Source organism: Terrapene carolina, unplaced genomic scaffold, assembly GCF_002925995.2.
Source record: "Terrapene carolina triunguis isolate 2854851 unplaced genomic scaffold, T_m_triunguis-2.0 Scaffold31888, whole genome shotgun sequence".
In the NCBI taxonomy this organism is placed as follows: domain Eukaryota; kingdom Metazoa; phylum Chordata; order Testudines; family Emydidae; genus Terrapene; species Terrapene triunguis.
The window spans coordinates 295731-311586 of NW_020696239.1; the positions used below are offsets into that span (position 1 = coordinate 295731).

At 62.4% G+C, this 15856-nt stretch overlaps 1 protein-coding gene across 1 annotated transcript in view; it reads right to left on the reverse strand.

Moving 5' to 3' along the window:
* The window catches only part of LOC112125774 (cadherin EGF LAG seven-pass G-type receptor 2), a 64807-nt gene that overhangs the window by 31908 nt on the left and 17043 nt on the right, over positions 1 to 15856 (reverse strand). Inside the window, exons 2-5 of the mRNA XM_026663011.1 lie at positions 13691 to 14335; positions 8497 to 8719; positions 2901 to 3016; positions 2312 to 2400 (exon numbers count right to left, since the gene is read on the reverse strand). Coding sequence (XP_026518796.1) covers positions 2312 to 2400; positions 2901 to 3016; positions 8497 to 8719; positions 13691 to 14335 — 1073 coding nt within the window. The remainder of the gene's footprint in view (positions 1 to 2311; positions 2401 to 2900; positions 3017 to 8496; positions 8720 to 13690; positions 14336 to 15856) is intronic.

A 15856-nucleotide genomic window follows, 5' to 3' on the forward strand; every position in this document is an offset into this window, starting at 1 on the left:
CCCCCCCACCCTACCTGTCCCCTGACTGTTCTGACTCCTATCCACACCCCTGCCCCCGCCAGATCCCCGAGACTCCCACGCCTATCTAACCGCTGCCTGTTCCCTGACTGCCCCCCCCCCGAACCTCCAACCCATCTAACCCTCCCTGTCCCCTGACTGCCCCAATCCCTCTCCACACCCCTGCCCCCTGACAGGCCACCCCCAGAACCGCCACCCCATCCAACCCTCCCCTGCTCCCTGTCCCCTGACTGCCCCAATCCCTCTCCACACCCCTGCCCCCTGACAGGTCCCCCCAGAACCCCTGACCCATCCAACCCTCCCCCTGCTCCCTGTCCCCTGACTGCCCCAATCCCTCTTCACACCCCTGCCCCCTGACAGGTCCCCCCAGAACCCCCACCCCATCCAACCCTCCTGCTCCCTGTTTCTTGACTCGCCCCCAGCGCGGGGGAGGGAGCGGGGCTGGCCAATCAGGGCCGGCTGCCATGGATAGGGGGGTGGCTTTCTGGGCTGTAGCGGCACAAACAGCTCCTGCTCCCGTTTTGCTACCGGCGTGCTGAAGCTGCAGCGGGGGAGGGGCTTTTGCTGCCTGAGCAGCTCAATCCAGCGCGGCTGCCCTGTCAGCCGCTTTTGGGTCTTTAAATAGCCGTCCGGGGAGAAATCCCGGACATTTTTAGCTTTTTACAAATTCCCCCAGACGGCTATTTAAAGACCCAAAAGCCGGACATGTCCGGGGAAACCCGGACGGATGGTAACCCTAGATCAGGAGAACCTTTTTCTTTTACTGGGGTATTGGTTTTCATAACCATTTGTCCCCATAACGAGTGGCACTGGTGGTAATACTGGGAAACTGGAGTGTCTAAGGAGATTGCTTGTGAGACTTGCGATTAGCCAGTGGGGTGAGACCGAAGTCCTCCTAGTCTGGCTGGTTTGGTTTGCTTAGAGGTGGAAAAAACCCCAGCCTTGGGCTGTAACTGCCCTATTTGAGCAATTTGTCCTGAGTTGGCGCTCTCAGTTGGGTTCCATCAGAACCACATCGTCACAATCGGCAGCCCCAGGAGCTGCCAGCAGAGCCACTTTGCCAGCACCCACCCGGCCAGCTCATGGCCTGACCTCCTCCTGGCCGGCTACCTGCCCAGCCAGGCCCTTGGGTAGCTGGCCCTGCCATGGCCTCAGGGAAGTCAGGCTCCAGGACTCCCAATCCCCAGGCAGTGCAGTGAGGGCCTGTGACCAAGTGGGAATTTTGATGCCTATATGTGCTTCAGTTTCTCCAGTATTTCGCACGGTTACTGGGGGGGTGTCTGCTCTCAGGACAGGCTGAGACACAGGTGAATGGTGGCCAGCTATCTGCGCCGGGCAGGCCCTGGCAACCCCATCTCAGTGGGGAAGACAACGGCAAAGCCAGCCCCCAGGCCAGCGACACCTGGCGCCCAGCGCCCCAAAGGGGGAGGGACTCCCCGCCCCTCCGCAGGGCAACTGGGCAAACCCCCCACCCCGGGCGGGAGGGCAAGGAGGGGGAGCAGAGCTGGCTGCGGGTCCCCTGGAATAGAGTGAGGACAGACGGACGGACAGAGCCTGACCAAGGGGAGCCGACACTTTACCCCTGCTCTGTGCTATCCCAAGGCCTTGCTCTGCTGGTGCCCAGCCACGCTGCCACGTCTCTGCCAGGAGGCTGCCTCAGGGCGTGGCCACGCGGGACACGCTGGCAGCAGCACTCTCCCCTCACTGCAGTTCACCCGCCTCCTGCCCCCAGCGACCTGGTGCCATCTGCACCCACGTCACTCGGACATTTCACGCTGCACCCATAGATGGCTTGGGGCAGAGCTCCCGGTGTGAGGCCGTGGAGCCCGCCCTGGACAGGAGATTGGGAGCCCTGGGACTGGGGCCTCCACCCCTCCCCCAAGGAGCCCCCCACCCTGGACCAAGAGCCTCAGATGCTTCCCGAGGGTCCCACCCCACAATTGCCTCCTCCAGCTCTCTGGGGCCCCAGGTCAGGAGCTCCCTCCCCCCCCAACCAAGGGCTCTATTTCAGCATCAAAATCTGCAGCCAGCTGAGAATTGAGGGGGCTGGGGGGGTGGGAGGGAATGCAGCGAGCTCAGCACCGGGATCAGCCCATAGCGAGGGAGGGGCTGGGCTGGGCCAGGGGCCCAGCGCTGCCTCCTGGGGGGTGCCTGGGGGTCTGCTGGGACCTCTGACTGCCTTAGTGATTGCCCCACGTCCCCTGCCCCGTGGCATGGCTGGCAGGCATGGGACTGACAGGCAGCTGCCTGGATGCCCTGCCCTCCAGGTGCCCACCAGCGCTGCCCCGCTTACCTTGTTGTAGTACTGCAGCCGGACAGTGTGCCATTGCCCATCGCTCACGCCGCCCGGCACGGACGGAGACACCGTGGTGGTCGACTCGCCTGGGGGAGCAGGTGGATGCTGGTTACCGCGGGGCCCTGGGGGAGCCACGGCCTGAGATGGGCAAGGGAGCCCAGAGCTCCCCACCCAGCAGCAGGGAGCTGGGCCCTGGGAGGGGAGCAGGGTCTGGGGGCAGAGGGCTCTGTGGGGGGCTGCACGCCCAGGAGCCAAGGGGTGAGGGGAGCTGTGGGGAAGGGGAGGCAGGGCCAGGGGAACTGAGAGCCAGGGAAGCTGGGCCGAGGGGTGGGGAGGGCTGGTGTGCTGAGGTGAGCCGGGGCCAAGGGCAGTCGGGCCTGGGGCAGAAGGGAGTCAGGGCTGGGATGAGGGGAGTTGGGTCTGGGGCCAAGGGGAGCTGGGTCGGGGCCGAGGGGAGTCGGGCCCAGGATGAGGGGAGTCGGGCCCGGGGATGAGAGGAGCTGGGTCGGGGCCGAGGGGAGTTGGGCCTGGGAATGAGGGGAGTCGGGCCCGGGGCCGAAGGGAGTCGGGCCCAGCCAGGCCCTACCTGCCGAGAAGGTGAGCTGGATCTGCTGGTGGATGATCTCCAGGGCCACGAAGTCGTGCTTCTCGTTGAAGCGCCCGTTGTACAGTAGCAGCCCGTTCCGCTCCTTCGTGGCGAACCTGCCCGAGGGGGAGAGGGTGAGAGCAGCGTCCCCCACAACACCCCCCCTGGATCCCTCACGGCCTGACACGGGCTGAGAGAGCCCAACCCCCTGGGATCCTCCGAGATGGGCAGGAGCAGGGTCGTCAATTAGTTTATGTCAAGGTCCAAATTTTTTGGTCAAGGTCCAGACTCCAGAGAAAAAAATAACAACCATGATAATAAGTAAAGGAAAAGATTTCGGGGTCTGTTCAAAAGCATCTGGCTGTCTGGATTTGGCCTGCTGTCCGGCTACTGACGAACCCTGGGCAGGAGCATGGCCAGAGGACTGGTGCATGGAGACACCTTGGTCTGCGTGCGGAATGGATAGGATTGGGGCACAGAGTTAAGGTGGGTGTCGGCCAGAGTTAAGGGGGCATCAAGGCACAGTTAAGGGAGCATTGGGGCAGAGTTAAGGGGGGCACTGAGACAGAGTTAAAGGAGGGGGCATCCAGGCAGAGTTAAGATGGGTGTTGGACCAGAGTTAAGGGGACATCAGGACAGAGTTAAAGACAGCATGGGGCAGAGATAAAGGGGGCATCGGGTCAGCATTTAGGGGGGGGGCATCAGGACAGAGATAAGGGGGGCATCCGGGCAGAGTTAAGGGGGCAGCAGGGCAGAGTTAAGGTGATGGGCCCCCATGGAGCATGCTCTCTGTGTGGTAAGGCATGAGTTCAAGGCTGGGTAGTGGCAATCCCATCTTTGGTCTCCCCACAGCAATCGGCATCTAAAGGCAGCCATGGCCTGGCTCCCCTGTGCTCCCCGATCCTCCCCAATCAGTGACCAGAGGAGTGGCGAGGAGCCTGCAGAGTAGCTGCGTGCGTGGGGAGAAGCTGGGCAAGGCCCAGGCCCCGCGCCGTGGCAGCCTCACCTCCCTGAGGGCCAGAGACTCGGGCTGCTGGGCTGGTTCTGTGGCTTCCTCAGCCCCATGGGTGCCAGGAAGAATGAATATAATGGGGCTGAGACAGCAGGGGGCTGTGGGTCAGGACTGAGGGCCGGTGAGCATGGTACATGGAGGTACCAGTGACACAGGGAAAGGCAGGAGGGGTACAGAGAAGGTATGGCTGGATGGGGGTACAGAGAGGGTATGGCTGGATGGGGGTACAGAGGGGGGTATGGCTGGAGGCCAAATTTAAGCTGCTAGGGAAGAGGTTAAAGTCCAGGACTCCCTGGGAGCATTCTCTGAAATCTCCTAGTTCCACGCGCAGGGCCAGGGAGACGGGCAGAACTGCAGGGTCCCAATGCGGGGATGAGCTGACGGTGTAGGGAGAAGGGGGTTAGGTTTATAACTGGGAAAGGAGGGGCTGATACCGGAAGGATGGGCTCTGCCTAAACCACAATGGACCCAGGTTGCTGGCACGTCAAATTAAAAGGTCGTAGAGCAGTTTTTAAACTAGGGGCTGGGGGAAGCCGACAGGTGTGGAGGAGCTCATGGTTCAGACAGAGACACCTCTTAGGGGCTTCTCTCTGTCCTAGTAAGGTGGGGAGGACAAAAGTTGATAAGTAGTTAGGAGCGGAAGAGAAACAGATGAAAAGAGTCCCAGACAACTAAATAGTGACACATTTTATAAGTGCTTGTATACAAATGCTAGAAGTCTGAATACTAAGATGGGTGAACTTGAGTCTGGTATTAAATGAGGAGATTGATGTAACAGGCATCCCATAAACTTGGTGGAATTATGCTAATCAATGGGACATGGTAATACCAGGGTACAAAATATCCAGGACTGACTGAGCGGGCTGTGCTGGTGGCAGAGTGGCACCGTATGGGAAAGCAGAAAGTCCAATACAGTAAAAATCTGAAATGAATCAATCTGTGCCGTAGGATCTCTAATAGGTAGAAAGGTCAATGCTTGACCAATAAAAGTATGGGAACATGCTACCGACCCCCTGAGCCGGACGGTGATGGTGACTGAAATGCTCCTGGAGCTCAGAGAGGCTATACAATAGAAAACTCAACAATAATGGGGGATTTCCCCCTCAATGGAAGGGGAAACTGAGGCATGGACAGTGACTTGGGCAAGAGCACAAATGGGAGTCAGCAACTGAACCCAGGAGTCCTGACCGCCCCCCTCCTGCCTACTTTTAACTATGACACCCCACTCCTCACTTCACCCAGAGTCGGGGTAGAGCCCAGGAGCCCTGGTCACCCATGCCCTGCTCTAACCATTAGACCAGACAGCTGCACAAAGCACCGCTGATCTCCAGTCCCAAGGAACTGCTCCAGCTTCCACAGGGTGTGCTGGAAATTCAGGGGCTTGGTCGGGGGCAGCTCTTGGCTTTAAAAGCAAAATCAACCCTCCCTCACTGTACACGTCTTAGCCCCAAGCCCCACATGTCCCTTCCCCAGGGTCAGGGCGGGTCTGGTCTGGCCTCTTCCCTTCGGGAAAACCTGCCCATTGCTCATCAGCCGACCTGTTCTCAGCCCAGATGAGGGCTGGGGGCACTGGGGGCTAAGGCTGGTGGCACAGAGGGAGTCTGGGGGCTGGGGGCACTGAGGGCTGTGAGCTGAGGAATGCTGAGGACTGGGGGGCGCTGGGGCTGAGGGGCATGGGGAGCTGCTGGGGGTCACTGAGGCTTACTTGGGGATACTGGGGGGTGCTGGGGGTACTGGAAGGTGCTTCCTGACTGTTCTGGAAAAGCATGTCCCTCTGCAAACAGGACGCTCCCCTGGCAGGCAGTGGTGCCCCGGTGCGGCACTAGGGGGCGCTGTTATACAGGACGCAGGCAGGGGCTCAGCAGGGGGCTCGTAGACAAATTCCAGACCAAGCCCATTAGTGTCAGCCACAGTGTCTCCTGCCTGTCCCTGTGGGCTGCCTGTGCACAACGGCTGCTGGGTTCCACCCCAGAGGTGGCTGCATTTGGACCCTGATGGATGAGATGGGAGAAGGGTCTGACACCGGGTGCCGTGGGGCCCAGCTACAAATGTTATTATAGGTGCTGGGGCAGCACCTCGTGGCTGAGCTCAGGGCCCCGCGCTGCAGACAGCATGAACCAGGCCATGCCCTGAACAGCTCACACCCTGACTATACGCAGGCTAGCAGGGGAAACTGAGGCACGGTGAGGGGACGTGACTGGCCAAGGTCACTCAGCAGGGCAGTCGGATGTCCTGAGTCCCAGCGCTCTGTCACTGCCCCTCCCCCCATGTATCCAGCACCACTTGCCCATTGGCCCAGCCCCCTAACAAGTGCCCAGCACTGCCAGACCCTTCCTCCTCTGCACTGCCAGCCCCTCACCCACCTCCTGGCACACCTCTGCTCTGTAGGGCCTGACCCCATGTCCAACAGTGGGCAGGTGCCCGCCGGCCCCTCCCAGCAGGGATGTTCTACCCTTTGGCCCCCCTAACGCTGACTGCAGCACCCCCAGCCAGGGCAGCAGCACATAGGGCGCCCCCCATGCCCACAGCCCAGCAATTTGCCAGGCTGCGGGGCTGCTGGAGGGGGCCATCCCCTCGGCCAGCCTGAGCAACAGGCCTAGCCCCGGCCCCCCATGCCAGCCGTGATTCATTACCCGCTGTCAACGCGCGGCAGCCCCCTGCAGGGTGATGGCCCCGGCCACGGCCACGGCTCCCACCCCAGGACAAAGGGCCCTGGCTGCCCTGCAGAAGCTGCGGCTGGCTAGCCCTTTGTGCTGGGCTGACAATGTCTGGAGCTGGCAGGATTATGGGGAGGGGGGCCAGGCCCATTGATGAGGGTTGTGATCTCATCGCAGCTCCTCAGGATAATCCCTCCCATCCCCAAACCCCGCCCGGCCTGCTCTGCCTTAGCTGGCGGGAGAGGGGGCAGGCTGGGCCAGGCGGTGAGCCTGGAGGCAGGGGGAAGCAGCTTGGGGGATCCTCTGGGGGGCCAGACCTGGGTGAGGGCTGCTGGCGAGCTCACAGGAAAGCGCCCGGGGGGGGCAGACACCCCACCCCCTGGCAGCTAGCCCCTCGCCATGTCCAGCCAGACAGGCCCTGCAGTGAGTGGAGGGGGCTCCTGGGTCGGGAAGGGCCAATGGAGGAAGACCCCCGTGTGTCCTGCTGGAAAACAATGGGCCCATTCTGGAGCAGGACAAGGGAGGGGAGGGTCCCGGGCTTTGGAACAAAGATGCCATTTAGTGTCCACCTGCCAGACCCCGACCCCCAGGGGATCTGCCGTGGCAGGGGCTGGGGCCCCCCAGATAAGAGCTGCCATAGTGGGTCATGCCCAGTAGCCTCGCTGGAGCAGAGGCAAACAATGCCAGGTTGGGACTCTCCTTCCAGCAGATGTGGTGGTACCGAGGGCACCCCTCCGGGGAGGGGCCCCCATTATGGAGGAGCCAGGAAATAGCAGCGGGGGATTCGAGGATGAGAGATACAGAGAGCTGGGTTGTGACGAGCGGGAGACCTGCAGGGTGAATTGCTGCCTGAGTGGAACTCATGGGACATCTGGACAGCCTGGTAGGCAGTGCTGGGCGGAGCCGGTTGGGTGTGGGACATGTAGGTACCAATGACATAGGGAAAGGCAGGAGAGAGGTCCTGGAGGCTGCTAGGGAAGAGGTTAAAGTCCAGGACTCCCTGGAAGCATTCTCTGAAATCTCCCAGTTCCACGCGCAGGGCCGGGGAGACGGGCAGAGCTGCGGGGTGTCAATGCGGGGATGAGCCGATGGAGACCAGTGGCTCTCAACCTTTCCAGACTGCTGTCCCCCTTTCAGGAGTCTGATCTGTCTTGTGTACCCCACGTTACACCTCACTTCAAAACGACCTGCTGACAAACTCAAGACATAAAAATACAAAATGTCACAGCCACTAGTACTGAAACATGGCGGACTTTCTGGTTTTGACCATATAATTATCAAATAAATCAACTGGAATCTAAATCTTGTCCTTGCATGTCAGTGTAAAGTACACAGAGCAGTACAAACAAGTCGTCGTTTGTAGGAGATTTTAGTCTGTACTGACTTCGCTGGTGCTTTCTATGCAGCCTGTTGTAAAACAAGGCAAATCTCTAGACGAGTTGATGTACCCCTGGAAGATCTCCCACATCCCCCTGGCTGAGAACCACAGGTGTAGGGAGGAAGGGGTTAGGTTTATAACTGGGAAAGGAGGGGCCGATACCACAAGGATGGGCTCAGCCTAGACCACAATGGACCCAGGTTGCTGGCGTGTCTAGTGGAGCAGTTTTTAAACTAAGGGCCGGGGAAGCCGACAGGTGCGGAGGAGCCCATGGTTCGGACAGAGACACCCCTTAGGGGAGGAGCTATTATGGGAATTCTCTCTGTCCTAGGAAGGCGGGGATGGGAGGAGCTAGGAAGGCCAGGCTTGTGGGCGGGGAGGTGCTGAGTGGGTGGCGGGGGGGGGGGGCAGGCACTCACGTGAGGGTGATGCCCCCCCGGATGAGGTGCCAGTCGCCCAGCCCCCCCGACCGGTGCCCCCCTGGTACTCACATGAGGGTGATGCCCCCTTGGATGAGGTGCCAGTCGCCCAGCCCCCCCCAGCACTCACGTGAGGGTGACAGTGAAGTGGAAGCGCTGGCGCAGCCCCCGGAAGGTGACGAAGGAACGGGCGGGGAAGCTGCGGCTGCTCATCTCGCAGTAGGGCTTCTCGTAGTCCCCTGAGGGGCAGTCGCACTTGAAGCCCCCGACCAGCAGATTGGTGCAGGTGCCCCCGTTCTTGCAGACGCCCGGTGTGCAGCGGCCCAGGCGGGCGTTCACCTCACAGTGCTCTCCTGCGGGCAGGGACAGCCGTCAGGGCAGTGCCAGGGACCCCCCCCCACCCCAGGGCACGTGCTGCTGGTCCCTGGCTGGCACTGAGAGCCAAGGGCACAGCACCCTGCTGCACCCAGCCCCCAGGAGCTAATCGTTCTGCACCAGATAGCACCCCCCGGCTCAAGCCCTCCCAATTCTCCAGCTCCCCAAATGCCCCACCAGCCCCAAGCAGCTCCCCACTGCCACGCACCTGGCACACGCCGTCATGCAGAGCCCGTATCCCTTTGGGCTCCGGCTGGCCTCATGCCCCAGGGCCTTTGCCAGGCAGGCAGCGGTGCCCCTGGCTTTATGCAGACCCCCCCCCCCACGCCCATGTACCAGTGCTGCCAGCCCAGGGAGCCACGTGCGAGGACAAGCCCCTGGCTGTGAGCGGGGCCCAGAGCACGCGCCCTGCTCAGTCAGGTACCCCAGTGCGCCGGGCTGGCTGGACACGGGTTCTGCTGACAGATCCCAAGCTGGAGCGATGCCAGGGAGCAGGCGCTCGCCCCGAGGCTGGGAAAGGGGGTGCTGCAAGGCTCGCTGGAGTGAGGGCATGGCAAGTTAAAAACAGGGTGGGGATGTGCACTTCTTGGGACAGGCAGGACGCAGGTGGCAGCACTTCACACGGGAGGGGGGCCTGGGAAGCTGGGGCTGGGGCAGGCCAGAGGGCAGGACTCCCCCTCCTGGGTGAGAGGGGAGTGGGCAGGCAGTGTGGCCTGGAGCACTGGCCTGCACTCAGAGGAGCTGGGTTCTGTACCTGCCTTTGCTAGGAGACCTTGGGTGATTCCCCCCGCTCTGTGCCTCAGTTTCCTCCAAACAGGGATAAGGACCCTGTCTGCCTTGTGACGCATTCAGACCTCTACAATGGGAAAACGCCATTACCCCACTTCTACAGATAGGGAAAATCGAGGCCCAGAGAGCTGGCCTGAATTTCAATTCCAGGGGTCCTGTGCAAGGCCCATCAGCCGTATGCGCAGCTCTGGTTGGCGGCTCTCTCTGCTGTCAAGCAGGCCCCTGAGCACACAGCAGATAAAATAATCCAGGGAACAGAGGTCTGGGAACTCGCAGAGATGAAAGTGCTGCCTCGGCGCCCCAAACCCGCGGCCCAGCTACCCACCCTGCTTTGCTCCGCCTCAGGGGCACTAATGGGATGCTCATCCGACCAATCACATGCTGCATGCAGCCCAGCACCCTCCCAGCCCCTTAAACAGCAGGTGCTTTTAACCCCCGCTATCCCGCTGCCTCCTGCCGCTCAGACAATGACCAGGCCGGTCAGTTTCGCTGCACCCCTGTAAGGGGGAGGGGCCTTGGCTGGGTACCAGTGCCAGATTCCACGGGGACTGGCAGCATCCCGGGCACTGCTTGCCTGGCTTGTCTGTAAATCTAAGGGCCAAATTCTTAGCTGGTGCAAATTGGCGCAATGGGGCTGCACCAGCTTACGCCAGCAGAGAAATGGGCCCACCCTTGACGTGCCAGCAGCCTGGAACCCCACAGAATCTGGGATTAATGACAACAGCAGCTCTGGTCCAGCTGCACCTCCTGCTCTAAACAGCCAGCGCATTCCCAGCCCAGAGACCCTGCACACGCCAGCCCCATGCTGCACTGCAGTCCCGCAGCCAGGAGATCCTACAACAACAAGCCCGTCTGTACACAGTCCGGCTCACACGACAGACCCGACAACAACAAGCCCATGCACATGCCCGAAGAGGAGTAACCATTGTGGTGACCGTTTTATCGCCAGCAGCAAGGGGATGAAGCACTGAAGGGACCTGGCTGAAATCTGCCGAGAGCTGGTGGAGCAGGTCACTCGTGATCACAGGCCAGCACGTGCTGCCGTTGTTTGCTGGCTCAGGGCCTTAGCATGGTAACTGTGAGGGGCAGAGGCTGTCGCTCCCTGTCTGTGCCGTGCCCACCCGATGGGGCCTCAACGTGCTGCTGGACACCCAGGTTTAGGGTGACCAGATGTCCTGATTTTATAGGGACAATCCCGATTTTTGGGTCTTTTTCTTATATAAGCTCCTACTACCCCCCACTCCCTGTCCAGATTTTTCACATTTGCTGTCTGGTCATCCTACCCAGGATCAATAACACTAATGGCTGGGGGCTGGGCCGGGGCTGCCTTGGGAAGTTGTCAATTTATGGCTTTTTCTATGAGAGGAGGCACCAGGAATCACCAAGAAAGAGATTAAACCTTTCAGCTGCAGCTAATACAAACTAATGCGTGAGGCGACCGCTTCAGCACTGCACTAATGCACGTGTGGGCGATGCGCCGGACAGGCAGGCCGGGGACGGGGACGGGGGGTGGGATTGGTTTCTTTGCCATGACTTTGGCTGTCGAAGACAGAGATTTTGAACAAGCGATTGCAAGATGTGCCCCGGGGCAGACTCCCCCCACAGAGCCAGGGATGCAGCTGGGACCACAGTCAGGCGTGTGCCACGCAGAGATCGTCCTTGTGCCCGGGGTGGGGCAGGCAAGGAACTGGCACGCTGGGAAGTAACCCCCTGCCTTTTAGCATGGCTACTGAGAGGCACTTCGCCCTGCTGCATTATTCCAAACGCACCCCCCAGCTCCAGCTTTCTAACTTCCTGCGCAGACCAGCACCTCCCAGAGGGCCCCTCGGCTGGGCCAGTGTCTCCCCCCTTCCCCCCATGGCTTGCTGTCTTTGGGGTTTCCCAGCAGGGCAGTGGGAGGGGGAACCTGCCGTGTGGCTCTACAGTTTCACCGCGGGGCCACCTGAGTGCGGCGCGCCAGGGACCCTGGGCACAGCCCAGACAAGCCCAGCTGGCGTGGATCGCAGGGGGCACAGGGTGCCCTGCAGAATGAGCCCCCCCAGCCTCTGCCCAGGTCTCCTCAAAAGCTGGGGCAGGCGTTCAGAAGTGCTCAGCACCCAGCAGCTCCCATTGGGACCCTTCTCACCGGGGGCATTCTCCATTGCCCCAGTGGGGGAGGGGGAATTCTCCATTGCCCCAGTGGGGGAGGGGGATTCTCCATTGCCAGGGAGCTCACAGCTTTCTACAGTCCTGGGTCACACTCCCTTCAGCGCCATCACCCTGGCTACAGTTGGGGAAACTGAGGCACAGAGCAGGGCTAAGGGCTAAAAAGAGAATTTGTGACCCAGCCAGGGAGAGAACCCAGGAGTCTCAACCTCCCGCCCCCACCCTGACACCACTCCTCTCCTAGAGCTGGCCCTGGAAGCTGGGACTCTCTAGGCAGGGCTCCTGGGGGGCCAGGCAGGGGAAGGAGCCCTTTGGGGCGGGGTGAAGTTGGGGTCACCAAGGGGCAGGAGTTTGGGGGCAGTCAGAGCGCACCAGAGCGCAGACTGTGCTGAATGCCTCATAGCCTGTCCCTCAGCACCCCAAAGCCAGACACCTCCACATTTCACCCTCGTGTCACAGCCCCTTATGGCATCAAATTCACTCTTCCCCCTCCCCTATCGGCCCCCCACTCCTCCCTCCCATCCCCAGTCCTCCCCCCAGAGGATTTCGGGAAGGATCTCCATCCCCAGCCTCTCCGTGTCCTGCCCTAATGACCAGCTTCAGTTTCCAGGGAAACTGACACTCCCCCCCACCCCCGAAAGGAACCCCGCCCCTCCCCCGCCTGCAGAGGGGAGCCCAGGCTGGCGCTGGGATGACCCAGCTCGGGCCCCGGGGGATGCAGCGCAGGGGGGGGAGCTGCTCCTCTGGCTCAGTGTCACCAGCTAACAGGGGCTCCCCAAGCAATAGGTCACCAGGGGCCCTGATCCCAGGGCAGTCCCTGAGAGCCCCCTCCTGGGGGGAGGCCAGGGCATGGGTGGTGTCCCTGGGTGGGAGCAGGCCAGACACTGGGCATGGGCAGCCCAAGCTCTTAGCCGCCACTAAGAGGGGGCAGGGCAGGCCGGGGGCTCGGGCTTAGAACGAGAGGCTGCTGCGTCCTCAGGCTGCGGCTGGGTGGCCCCACAGGCGGGGGCACCCTGGTCAGTGCAGGAGGCTGCCCCACGGCTAGCAGCGCAGCGTCCAGCAGAGCTCAGCGCTCCGGCCCCGGCTCCAGCTCCCGGAGAATCTACTCGCGGTGGGGACGCTCCACCGCAGGGCTGGGGCTGGGGCAGAGACCCCGCCTCGGTAGGCTGACCAGCGAGCAAGTGTGAAAAATCGGGACGGAGGATGGGGGATAATAGGAGCCTATAAAAGAAAAAGCCCCAAATATGGGGACTGTCCCTATAAAATCGGGACATCTGGTCACCCTATACCTAGGCCATGGGACTCAGGGACACGCCCACGACCCAGGGGCACCCTCCCACAGGGACACACCCCTGCCCCAGGGAGACACACCCCTGGATCACAGGGACACGCCCCCCAGGGGAACATCCCCCCACCCCACAGGGACATGCCCCCGGCTCACAGGGACACGCCCCCACCCCACAGGGACACACCCCTGCCCCATAGGGACACGCCCATGATGCAGGGGCACCCCCCCACAGGGACACACCCCTGCCCCATAGGGACATGCCCCCGGCTCACAGCGACATGCCCAACAGACATGAGATGTGGCCACTGCCCTGGGCTGGATTTGAACTAGTGCCTTGGGGGGGTGAAGGCCCCCCCATTCCCCAGCCCTCCGAGCCAGCCAGCAGAGGCCCCTGGAGGTGGAGACGGATGGCTGGATGGGGGTACGGAGGGGGGTATGGAGGGGGCTGGCCGGACGGCACGGATGGGATGGCTGGACGGGGCATGGACGGAGACAGACAGAGGGGGGTACGGCTGGAAATGGCTGGGCGGGGGTACGGAGGAGGGTGGCCGGACGGTACGGATGGGATGGCTGGACAGGGGCAAGGACGGGGACGGATGGACAGAGGGGGAAACGGCTGGAGATGGCCGGGTGGGGGTACGGCCGGGGCTGGCCGGACAGACAGAGGCTTGTGTAGGGATAGACAGAGGAGCCCTTCCCGCCCCGGCCCGGCCCCTCTCCCACTCACCGGTGAAGCCGGCCTGGCAGTGGCAGGTGTAGCCGCCCTCCCGGCGGTGGCAGCGCCCATTGCGGCCGCAAGGGCTGGAGTAGCACAGGTCGATCTCGCTCTCGCAGTAGTGGCCGGTGAAGCCGGCGGGGCAGCGGCAGCGCAGGCCGCTGACGGGGTGGATGGGCCGGAAGAGGACAGTGGCGGAGGCCAGGAAGGGCGCGGAGCTGTCGAAGCGCAGCACGGAGACGCAGCGCATGTAGTTCTCGCAGGGCTCCCGTAGGCAGATGTTGTCGTCGAAGGGCAGCACCCGCTGCTCGGAGATGGCGGCCAGCAGTGTGCGGTTGAGGTAGAGCCGCTCCTGCAGATCCTGGGAGGGGATGTAGCGCCCCCCGCGGGTCCCGCCCGGCAGCAGCACCGACAGGCTGACGTTGAGGATGTGGGCGGCCGGCACGTCCGTGTCGTTCTGGATGTTGAAGAGCACCACGTGGTGGCGGGGGGCCGAGAGCACGGCCGCCACCCCCTCCAGGAAGAGCACCAGCAGTGGTGACAGGAACCGCTCCGGGGACATGTTCTCCAGGCGCAGCGTGATGCTGTTGGTCAGCATCTCGTCCGTGACTATGGTCACCTGCAGGGTGCACTGAGCCGCCATGCTGTGCACGCCGTCTGCCGAGAGACGAGGGCAAGGGGTGAACGGCGCCCGGAGGGGCTGGGGCTGAGCCTGCCATGGGAACAGGCTTTCTACAGCTCCAGAGTCCACCAGGGCTGGGCTAGCAGATGCTGCGGGTCGGGAGTGAGGGGCACTGGCAGAGCTGGGGGGTGGGGGAGCCCAGGGCTGGGATAGCAGGTGCTGCGGGTCGGGAGTGAGGGGCACCAGCAGAGCTGGGGGTGGCCGTGGGCACACAGGGCACATGGGTTGTGTCTTCAAATAGGCCCCCAGGCAGTGGCGCCAGGACACCGGGCTTCCCTCTGCAACCTCCAGCCTGCTGGTCTCCGACCGTGTCTCCCCCTGCCCCCGCGCAGCCCCTGCAAGGCCTGGGGCTCAGAAGGGGCATTTCGGCGGGTGCTCTCCTGCACATGAGGCCAGCAGCTGTGGGCCAGTGGCCCAGGGCCAGCAAGTGCCAAGCAGGGCTGGCGCAACCCATTAGGCGACCATTAACATTTGGGGGGCGGCGACCGAGGCAGCCAGATCTTCGACAGCCCCGGTCGTCGTCGGTATTCCGGGGGCGGGACCTTCCGCCACCTAGGGCGGCAAAAAAGCTGGTGGCGCTCCTGGTGCCAAGGCAGATGGCTGGCAGCCAACACCCAGTAGAAACCACTTCCCCAGCAGCTGGGGGGCCTTTCTCACACGCTGAACCTCACTGGGGGCTCCCTCAACTCCTAGCTCACATCAGCCTGTGGCTACCAGGTTATGCCCCCTGGCTAGTCGGTATCTGCCTGGCTCCCAGCCCAGGGGACATGACAGACCACGCTGCCAATCACTGACCAGCCTCACTGGAAACCCAACAAAAACCTGCTGTGCCAGGGTCTGAGACTGTTTGCTACAAAACCCCCCGACACATACCCCCGGCCCAGCGCAGAGGGCACGAGGAATGCCCCAGCACAGCCCCCACACAGACAGCCCCAGCACAGCTCCCACACAAACAGACAATCCCAGGCACAGCTTCTGGATGGATGGATGCCGGGCTCAGCCCCTGAACAGACAGACTCCTGGGCACAGGCCCCACCCGTCCATGGCCCCAGCCTGCCCTTCCTAAGCAGGGAACTGGGGGCGGCAAAGGGGGGGCAGGAAGAGCAGCTGGCGGGGGGTGGTTCTCACCAGTGCACCACAGGCAGGCGGGTCAGCATCAGTCCTAGGTGACAGATGGGGAAACTGAGGCCCAGAGGAACGCAATTTGCCCCAGCTCACGCAGCAGGTTGGGAGCAGAGCAGGGAATAGGACCCAGGAGTCTAAAGGCCCTGTCATTGCTGCTTCTCCAGCGTGAGGTCAATTCCCACCCCAGCTCCAAGGGCTGCCACCTGGGACAGACTGGGGGCAAGGGGGAGGGGGAGAGGCCGGCAGGGGCTAAGCAGGGCGAGTGGAGCTGCTCTCTCATCTCCAGCCCCCGAGCCGGTCTAACCCCACCCCCGCCCCAGGCTCCCAGAGCTGGTCCGCCCTCACCGGCCCCCCGAAGCCGGTCTGCCCCC